Raw genomic sequence first — 9,392 nt, forward strand, 5'->3', positions numbered from 1 at the left:
GTTGGGAGGGGGGAAATGTGGGCCAGGTGCAAACATTCCTGCAGAAGGCAGGTGTGTGGGTGTTTCTCCCCTCTCCAAAGCTCCCCCCCCAGCAGAAATACTTCTCAGTGGGGAAGCAGAAGCTGCTTCTAAAGCACAACCGAAAGAGAAGGGATGGAGGGGCTCTCGGCAGAACAGACCCATCCACCCTTGCAGGGCAAGCCTCTGTATGGGAACAGGGGGCAATGCCCACCCTGCCTGGCATCAATGATGGTCCCTGGCTGTGCTGAGGGGGGAGAGTCTTCTCTCCCCCTCCCTTCCCCTGGCTGGGAAAGGCTCCTGCTCAGAACATCCTGCCCGGCTGCTGTGGGAGACCTCAAGCTGCCCAGAGAGGCTGAAGGCTTTCTGGAGGGGTCTGGCCAGAAGACCCTGTTCTGGTGGGGGGCAGTGATGAGAGGGCAGGCAGATGGAGCAGAGTTGAGAGCCAGAGAATGCAGGATGGAGGGGCCCTTTGGAAGGACCCCCAGGCTAGTCTGAGGGGCTTGTGGTGGGAAGGGTCTGGTGGCATCGGAAACAACTCCAATTGGGGTGGGAGAGTGGCCAGGAAATGAGGCTCCATTTTTTTTCTCCAAACGCTGATATGCCCCCTCCCCCACTTTTATCCCTTGCATTCGTTTTGATCTGTTCCTTCCTCAAGATGGCAGGATCACTCGGGGCCAGAAGGACCCGGCTTGCACGGGGGCCACTCGGGGCCTCGCCTTCCTCGGGCAGCAGAGGAAGTGGGTTAAAGCTGCCTCCAGGGGAGCAGTGGGGGGTGGGGAGAGACGGGGCCTGGCAGATTCTTGTGGATCCAGTACCTCAGGCTGTCTGGTGGGGAAGGCCAGGCAATCCAAAGTGTCCCCAGCACAAAGAGGGGCCCCTAGCATCTCGAGGCTCCTGAGGCCCTGGGACTGCTCATGCCCACTCCAGGGGCCATGTCCCACAGGCCACAGGGAGCCATGGCCTGGACTCGCAGAAGGGCCCCTTGCCAGGCTGCTCTGCCTGCAGGGAGGGAGGATGAGCACACACCATTCAATTGTGCCCCTCACCTTTCCTGGGTCCCTGAGTTTCCACTCTCTCACAGAGTGTGTTGACGTGCCTTTTCAGCAAGTGTGAACTGTGCTCACGCCCAGGCGGCTCTTGGGTGGGAGCTGCTGTGCCAGCAACTTGGTGACGGAGCAGGAAGGTGAATCGGCCATGCCTGAGTGCCACGCCTGGAGCCTCCTTGGCTCCTGCCAGATGCTGCCTGCAGGCATTCACCAGAAGAGCCCGGCAGCAGCAGGAGCAGCATGGCTGGAGGTAGGGAGGCTCGGCACAGACGGAGGGGCAGCAGTGGGGAAGGGAGCCCAGCTCTGCCCCACGGCCCCTCACTCCCCACTGTGCCCTCACAGAGCTGCAGCTGGCCTCTGTGGACTGGCATGGCCCGGAGAACACCCATGGGCACCACACGGCTGAGACGAGCAGCGGGCAGCTGGTCGTGCGGAGGGGGCAGCCCTTCACCCTCACCCTCCACTTCCACTCCCACTCCAGGAACTACGAGCCGGGGTTCGATTCCATGCACCTGGTTGCAGAGACAGGTAAGGGGAGAACCCCAGGCCAGGCGCCTGTGCTTGTGTTCCAGCCCAAGAGAGTTGCCACTTCCACATCCAGCCCCGGCAAGAGTGGCTTCTCCTCACCGCAGGGCATTTCTCCTGGGAAACCGGGTCTCCCCTCACCTCCTTGCTGCAAGACACCCCCCCCCCTGCAGACCAAGCAGCACAAAGGCTGCTTCCACTCATGGCTGCCTGGGTCCAGAAATAGGAGGGGGGCTGTTGAGAAAGACAGCAGGAAGGTGGTGCCTCCCCCCACGTTAAACCCCTGGGCAGAGTCTCTTCCAGGAGCAGGGAATGGTGACTGGGCTCTGCCCAGGAGGGCCAGGGGAAATGGTAGCCATGCTGAGTATGCTGCGCCAAAGCTGCCATCAAGCTTTTAACTACCTGGGACAAGGTGTGTGACCGTGGAGGGGGAGCGAGGAAGCCTGCTCAACAGGCAGAAGGGGCTACCTGGTGAGCGTAGTCGAGGCTTGGCTCTGCGCACCGAAGGTGAGAGTACCAGAGGATCGCGTGAGCTGAAATTCTGAGGAAGGGCTGGCCAGATCAGCCGGGAAGGAGACCTCGCTGGAGGGATCGGGTCTGGTTCCCTTGGGAGAGAGAGGACAGGAGATCACCGAGGCCTAAAAGGGTTCAAGCTTGATAGCCAACAGCGGCCCCAAACAGCCCTCCGTTTGATGACATTGGAGCCACTTGTCCCCCAAATGCATCTCTCAGAATCCCTGAATGAACCCCATCCGGCCGAAGGAGCTTCTGTGGCTCAGGGTGACCGGCAGAGTCTTGGTGCTCTCTGAGCTTTGTTTGCAATGTTTCATTACCTCATCAGGCAGCATCTTCAGTGCTTCTCTCGTGATACAAATAAACCCTCTTGTATAAATTTGGTTTCTTTGTCTTGCTCCCTCCACCCCACCTTTTCGGGAGCCACAATTTGGCAAGCGTTGGTGTTGATTTATCCTGTAGGTATCCTGATTGTGGGCAGTCGCTTGGCAAACCCATCAGGAGGCTGCGAGTTTGGGCAGGAGGGGAGCTCGGCCCAATCCCTGCAGTGATCCTCCCTGGGCAATGGCCACAGTGCCCCCCACTTTCCGTGTTTCTGTGGCTGTTGCCATGGGTCTTACTTTTCCCTGGGGCCTGTAACGCTGCCCCTGCTTTCCTGAGTCTGAGGGGGACATGTCCCCTTGGGTCAGCCATCCTGGTGCCAATGTCTCAGATTAGGGCCAAGGAAGGAATTTCCCAATTTCGGCCCCGGCAGAGCAGCAGTGGCAGTACTGCCACCTCAGAATGGAGGGGTGCTCAGTTCAAGAGCCAAGGAGGAAAGGAGAGCAGAGGCCACCTGGGGGCCCACTGACTACTCCTTGGGTGTAGTTAGAACCCCCCCCTTGATCTGCAAGAGGCAGAGCCAGTCAACGGAATGCTGCCCATCCAGCTGGGCCAGTCTGGCTGACTGGCCTCCCACTGTGGAGCACAAAGGCCCTTCCCCCAGCATGAAACAGGCTCTCCAAGCCCCTCTTTGCTTAAGAATTCCTGGGCTCTCCCCCGCCCCCCTCCCGCTTCCACTGACGCGAAGGCTTCCCTCAAATGAGATGACAAGCTTGGCCCTGCAAGCAGCGAGAGACGAGTCCAGGCACTGTGTGAGCCCAGCCCAAGAGGGATCCCTTGCCCGTCCTTCTCCGGAGTGCTGGTGCAGGCAGGAGAGGACTCCACGGGTGCCCCCTTCTCTCCCCTCCCCAGGGCCAGGGCCAGAGAGGGCCATCTTCCTGGTGAGTCTGAGCCAGCCACACAGCAGGGAGGCCTGGAGAGCCAGCGCAGTACCCAGCGGCCCCCAGTCCACAGATGTCGCCATCTCTGCCCCCGCAGAGGCCCCCGTTGGGCAGTACCAGCTGAACATCCACTTTGACTCTGGCCAGGGCATGTCGTCGTCCTACCAGCTGGGCGAGGTCCTCCTTCTCTTCAATGCTTGGTGTCCAGGTACCGGGACTGCTTCTCCCACTGCTGGGGGGAGCGCCTCTCCCCCCCTTTCAATGCCACAGCTGGCCTCCAACACCTGGACTGAACTGAGCAGACTGTGGCCTGATTGGTCCTTGGAAGGAAGACCACCAGGAGATCTTAAGAGCACCCAGAGCTCTCTCCCAGACAGGCCCTGCGTGCTGCATGGGCAGCTTTGACTCCAGAGACTCTTAAGAGGCTGTGGCTTGGGAGGGGGGTCCCCCCAAAAGGAGGGAGCTTATTTGGTTCTTTTGGGAAACCTAAACTAACCAGGAGAGCAGGAGGACCAACCGCTCTTCTCCCTCCACTGTGCAGAAGATGACGTCTACCTGGAAAGCGAGGCCGAGAGGCAGGAATACGTGATGAATGAGCACGGCCTCATCTTCCACGGAAACAAGAACTGGATCCACCCGGTTCCCTGGAACTACGGCCAGGTATTGGGAGCCCCTCCTCCCCGGCGTAGTTTCTCCCCACCAGTCTTGGGAAGAGTTGGCCAGTGGTGCCAACCGAACTGCCGGATATGCTTGCTCCATCCCAGTCTGGCTCAGCTGCGTTTGTCTCCTGTAGTTTGATGACGAGACAGTCGGCATCTGCTTGAAGCTGCTGGACAGCAACCTGCAGTTTAGGCACCACCCGGTGCAGGACTCTGCCCTGCGCAGCAGCCCGGTCTATGTCAGTCGGGTGCTGAGCGCCATGGTAAGAGCTGTGCCCTGGGCATCCTGGCCACTGACCGGGGCATCCAGGTGCCAACTTGGAAGTGGGCCCCCCTTCTCCCTTGGGGCTGCAGGCTCCCACCTCTTCCTTCCTCCCCAGGTCAACAGCAATGATGACTCCGGGGTCCTCCTGGGCAACTGGGGTGAGGACTATTCCGGGGGCACCCGCCCCAGCGAGTGGAACAGCAGCATCCCCATCCTCAAGCAGTGGGAGCGCTCCGGAGGGCAGCCCGTCAAGTACGGGCAGTGCTGGGTCTTTGCAGCTGTGATGTGCACAGGTAGGGCTGGGGACAGTGGCCCCTGCCGGGGAGCTCACCACTTGCACGTCACACCTGCCCCGCCCGGTGGTGGGAGGATGGCACTCTCTCTTGGTGCCCCTTAACCAATTTCTTTGGGAAAATCCCGGGAGGAGGAAGCAAATCTTGACCTCTTCACTTTGCCTCCCTGCTGAAAGCCTTGGATACTGGGACACAGGCTGGCTATGCCCACCCAGAAGCTCTTAATCTAGATCAACTTTCCAGAGTCTTCCCACCTTGGGCTAAGGCGGCTCCCTCATGCAAGATGGGCTGAGGCTGGCACTACTGAGGGAACCCCTTTTCTTGGGCAACCCAGGCCCTTGCGCCAATCTTCTGGAATCCCTGCAGCCACAGACAATGGTTGCAAATGCTCCACGGTTACATGTTGTAGGGAGCGATGGTGGTGGGGGTGGGAGTGCAGAACCCCTTGCAGACACACAAAACAGGCCGGGAGAACGGAGAGAGCTTTGCCCTTTGGGCTGGATGTTTCACTGAGTCCCTCTCTCCCCAGTAATGCGCAGCCTCGGGATCCCAACACGTGTGGTGACGAACTTCGACTCGGGTCACGAAAAGGACGGCAACCTGGTTATCGACGTCTTCTATGACAACACCGGGCAGCTGCTGCCCCGGGAGAGCAAGGACAGCATCTGGTGGGTGGCTCCTTCACCCTGTGGCTTTGGCCAGAGCTCCAGGGTCAGGCCAGTCTCTGTGCCGCTGGGCTGCCCTACAGGGACTTTGAGAACCCAGCAAGCAGCGGCCTTGGTGAGGAGAGGTTCTCCGCCTCCCTTTTACCCCTGCAAGGAGGATCCAGTGAGGCCTTCAGAGGAACAGAAGGGTGGGAGGCTCAGAGCAGACCTCATCCTTGCAGGGTGGAGAAAAATAGATAAATTCACAGAAAGCGGGGGGGGGGGGGCAGCCGGGAGGGAATTCCTGTGGGTGGCTTTGCCTTCCCTGCAGTATTAGAAGGGCCCTGCCCATATCCACAAGATTGCGGGAACCCGTTGGCTACTTGAGAACCATGGAGGGGCCATGATGGCAAAATGAGGGTGGCTAGAGGGCCTCTGGCCTGACACAGCTCCTAAGGCCCCCCTCCTGGTAGCCCCAAAAAAGCTGCCCCAGAGCCATTCTGCACGAGACCTCAGAAGCTGCTGCTTGTGCCGAGGGCAAGTTATGGAGGCCATTCTGGTTGCTGTGGCCTTCCCTGGTGCCCAGCATGCCCCCTCCCAAATGTGTAGCCTGGCTGGGATGGCTGGCCGAGCACATCCCCTCATCTGTCCTCCAGCAGGGTTGGGGTTTGCAAGAGGGCCGTTGGCTGCCCGTGACGACTCCCTCCCTCTACTTGTATGGCAGGAACTTCCACGTCTGGAATGAGTGCTGGATGGTGCGCAGGGATCTGCCCCCTGGGTATGACGGCTGGCAGGTTTTGGATGCTACACCGCAGGAATCCAGCAACGGTAACCGAGGTGGCTCCGCTCTGTTCTCCGGCCAGGCTTGGGCAGGCTGGCGGGCATCACGACCCTTTCTCTCCCCCCCCTTGGCAGGGTTGTACCGCTGTGGCCCAGCACCCGTCAAAGCTGTGCGGAACGGTGATATCCACCTGCGCTACGACACCCCCTTTGTGTTCTCCATGGTGAACGCAGACCGGGTGGTTTGGCTGCTCTCTGGGACGAGAAGAGAAAAACTCCAGTGGAATCCAAGCGCTGTGGGGAACTACATCAGCACCAAGGCCATCGGAAGCGAGGAGCGAGAAGACATCACCCACACCTACAAGCACCAGGAAGGTACCTCTGGCATCTCGAGATTTACGCAACCCCTCCCTGCCTAAATTTAAGCAAGCCCTAACGCCTGGCTCTTTCCCCAGGCCTTGGGCTGGAGTAGGTGACAGGAAGGGACCCTTGAGGTCTTCTAGTCCAACCCTTTGCTTGAGCAGGAGACCCTGGCCTATACCATTCTGGACAAATGGTTGTTCAAACACTTGAAACCCTCCAGTAATGGAGCACCCACAACTCCCGGAGGCAAGCTATCCCACTGATCAACTATTCTCACTGTCAGGAAATTCGTCCTTAATTCTAGGTTGGGTCCCTTTCAGATTCTTCCATCCGTGGCTTCTTGCCCTGCCTTCAGGGGCCTTGGAGAACGGGTTGATCCCCAAGCGTTCTCCCGGCTTGCTTTTTTCAGACCTTTCAGGCCCAGGGCGATCATGGAGTTGGGCAATCTATAAATAAACCAGATCTATAGCTGCCAGCCACCCTTAACCATAACCGGGTCACTCAGCGGGGCTTTCTGGAGCCATCCAGTGTGGCTGTGGCCAAAGGGCCAGCCCCCTCAAAAGTTCCTCCTGGTCTGGTAGCCTATTCTGCCCCAGCCCATTACAGTTCCTCCAAGCCCTATTTTACCATGAGAGCAAAGCCATGTGCCCTCCCTCCCCCAACACTCTCCCATAAATTGAAGCAGTGGGGCACAACCTGGACCAAGATGGGCCTTTATAACTTGCCAGCATCATGACATAAAGCCCAGATTAATTTCTGGCACAGAAGCAGGTGGACTAGAGCAGGAGGGAGACCACTCAATCAAGGGTTCAGGATGAAGTTGGTCCAGGGGCAGCTGCCTAGGACCCCCTCAGCCAGCCTGCTCGCCTTTTGGAGGCCTACCTGCTGGGGACCCCCCCCTCCTCTCCTTTGCCCTGGGCCACTCCCAGCCACCTCAGGCAGCTCCTCTCCCTCTGCAGGGTCCCTGGGCGAGCGCCAGGTGTTCCTGAAGGCCCTCACACGCAGCCAGCCCTTCAGCCCCATCAGAACCAGCACCGGCACCCTCCCAGCTCTCCAAGACGGCCGGCGCCGGGACCCCCCCCCAGGGGCTCAGACCTTTCTCCACCTTCAGCTGGTAGAGAGTCCAGAGATCGGCCAGGACATCCACCTCACCCTCCTGGCCCGCAACCTGGAGTTTGCCTCCAAGGAGCTGAAGCTCAGCCTGAGCGCCCAGTCAGTGCTGCACAACGGGCACCCCTTGGCGCCCTTCTGGCAAGACACCCTGTACCTGTCCTTCAGCCCCAAGGAAGGTAAGTGGGAGGGGGGCGGCTGTGGGTAGCTGTGGGCGTGGCCCTGCTCTCCCCCCTGCTACCTACCCTCTTCCCACAGAAAAGCACATCCCTTGGCACATCTCCTACCGACAGTACAGTCGGCACCTGCAGGAGGACAAGCAGATCCGGGTGGTGGCCATGGGTGAGGAGAACACCACCTGGCAGAAGGCTCTGGCGGAAAAGACCATCACCGTGGCCACGCCCCCCATCCTGATTCACGTAGGTGACCTCCTCACAGGCTGACCCCCACCCCTGCTGCCAGTAGGGCACGCGGCTGCCAAGCAGTTCTTTGGGGGGGGGATGCTGCTCCTGACTTTCTAAGCCTTCTCACCCTCCCCCACGGTGCAGGTGTTGTCCCCCGTGGTGCTGGACCAGCCCTTCCAGTTCCGAGTGGAGTTTACCAACCCCCTGGCCGATGCCGTCAGCGATGGCCTCCTGACCGTGGAGGGGGCCGGCCTGGTGCGAGGCCAAGCCCAGATAGAGTGAGTGAGGCAACATGGCTCCCAAGGAATGCTGTACTGGAGGAGGGGGGCTGCTTTTCCCTTTCTGCACCGTACAATCCCATGTGCGTGTTGTGTCTGTGTGCGAGCAGCCATGTCTGGACTTGCCTAGCTGTCCCCTGGCAGATGAGGGGAACTCCACACCCCTTTGGATAGCAATAGCACTTAGACTTATATACCGCTTCATAGTGCTTTACAGTCCTTTCTAAGCGGTTTACAGAGTCAGCATATTGTCCCCAACAATCTGGTTCCTCATTTTACTCACCTCGGAAGGATGGAAGGCCGAGTCAACCTTGAGCCTGGTGAGATTCCATCTGCCAAACTGCTGGCAGCTTCTGATCAGCACAAGTAACCTGCATTACTGCACTGTAACCCCTGTGCCACCGCGGCTCTTTTAGAGAAAAGGAGTGGCGGAACCCCTGGGTTGCCCCGCTGAACCTCTCTGGGGGCCAGTAGGGAAAAAGCCTGGCCCCAGCCAAGGCCACCTGGTTACTGAGGGTAGCCCAGGGAGCGGGTGGGGCACTCCCTCTGGAAGGTGCCAGAGGCTCCTTGGCTGCTGCTGGATTCTGGCCGGGCCTGTTTTGTGCCGACAGGGTGAGTGGAGTACAACAGCTGCCCCAGAGGGAACGCTCTGGTGTGGGAGGCCTGCAGGGGGAGGGGAGGTGGCCTTCTCTGCCGGAGGGATGGAGGAGACTGGCACAAAGCCCCTGCCTTTGTCTCCCCAGGTTGGGCTTCCTGCCTGCCAGACAGCAGGCCAGCCTCACCCTCCAGCTGATCCCCTACAAGAGTGGGACGCGGCAGCTGCACCTCACGCTCAGGAGCAGCCTCTTTCCCCCCCTGAAAGGACACAAGCAGCTGCAGGTGGCCGAAGACGGCTGGAGGACAGGCTGGCTGCCTTAGCTGGGGCCGCGCAAGTGCTGCCTCGACTGCCCCCCCCATTCAATGCACTTAATAAACTGACTGTTGCACCGGTGGGCTCTTTTCTTGTGAAGTGGCGGGAAACCTCACCACTGCGTCGGCTGCAAATGAAGCCCCCCCACCCCCCAAGCTTCTGCTTTGGGGCGATGGGAAGGGAGCAAGAGGGGGGGCATCCCCCAAGTGAGGGAGATAGGGAGTGGAAGTGGGTGGGTGGAACAGCGCTGAGGTTCCGAAGGTGGGCTGCGTTTTATCTTAGGCTTCATACCCAACACAAAGGGGTCCTATTACAATGC

At 59.7% G+C, this 9,392-nt stretch overlaps 1 protein-coding gene across 2 annotated transcripts; it reads left to right on the forward strand.

Moving 5' to 3' along the window:
* Window positions 1-1,125: 1,125 nt before the first annotated feature.
* Window positions 1,126-9,149, forward strand: LOC117669589 (protein-glutamine gamma-glutamyltransferase 5-like). Of its 2 annotated transcripts, XM_034424137.3 has the most exons (13): window positions 1,126-1,317; window positions 1,410-1,595; window positions 3,339-3,575; window positions 3,909-4,027; window positions 4,161-4,289; window positions 4,407-4,584; window positions 5,114-5,252; window positions 5,953-6,056; window positions 6,144-6,383; window positions 7,331-7,660; window positions 7,740-7,900; window positions 8,030-8,163; window positions 8,907-9,149. In XM_034424137.3, the coding sequence occupies exons 1-13, from the start codon at window positions 1,308-1,310 to the stop codon at window positions 9,079-9,081; spliced, it is 2,142 nt and encodes a 713-aa protein (XP_034280028.2). In that variant the 5' UTR covers window positions 1,126-1,307; the 3' UTR covers window positions 9,082-9,149. The 2 variants fall into 2 exon arrangements, with proteins under 2 accessions (XP_034280028.2, XP_087745020.1); XM_087888894.1 differs by lacking the exons at window positions 1,126-1,317; window positions 1,410-1,595 and adding an exon at window positions 2,820-3,236.
* The last annotated feature ends 243 nt before the right edge of the window (window positions 9,150-9,392 follow it).

This window comes from Pantherophis guttatus, chromosome 3 (assembly GCF_059756535.1).
Source record: "Pantherophis guttatus breed Tessera chromosome 3, ASM5975653v1, whole genome shotgun sequence".
In the NCBI taxonomy this organism is placed as follows: Eukaryota; Metazoa; Chordata; class Lepidosauria; order Squamata; family Colubridae; genus Pantherophis; species Pantherophis guttatus.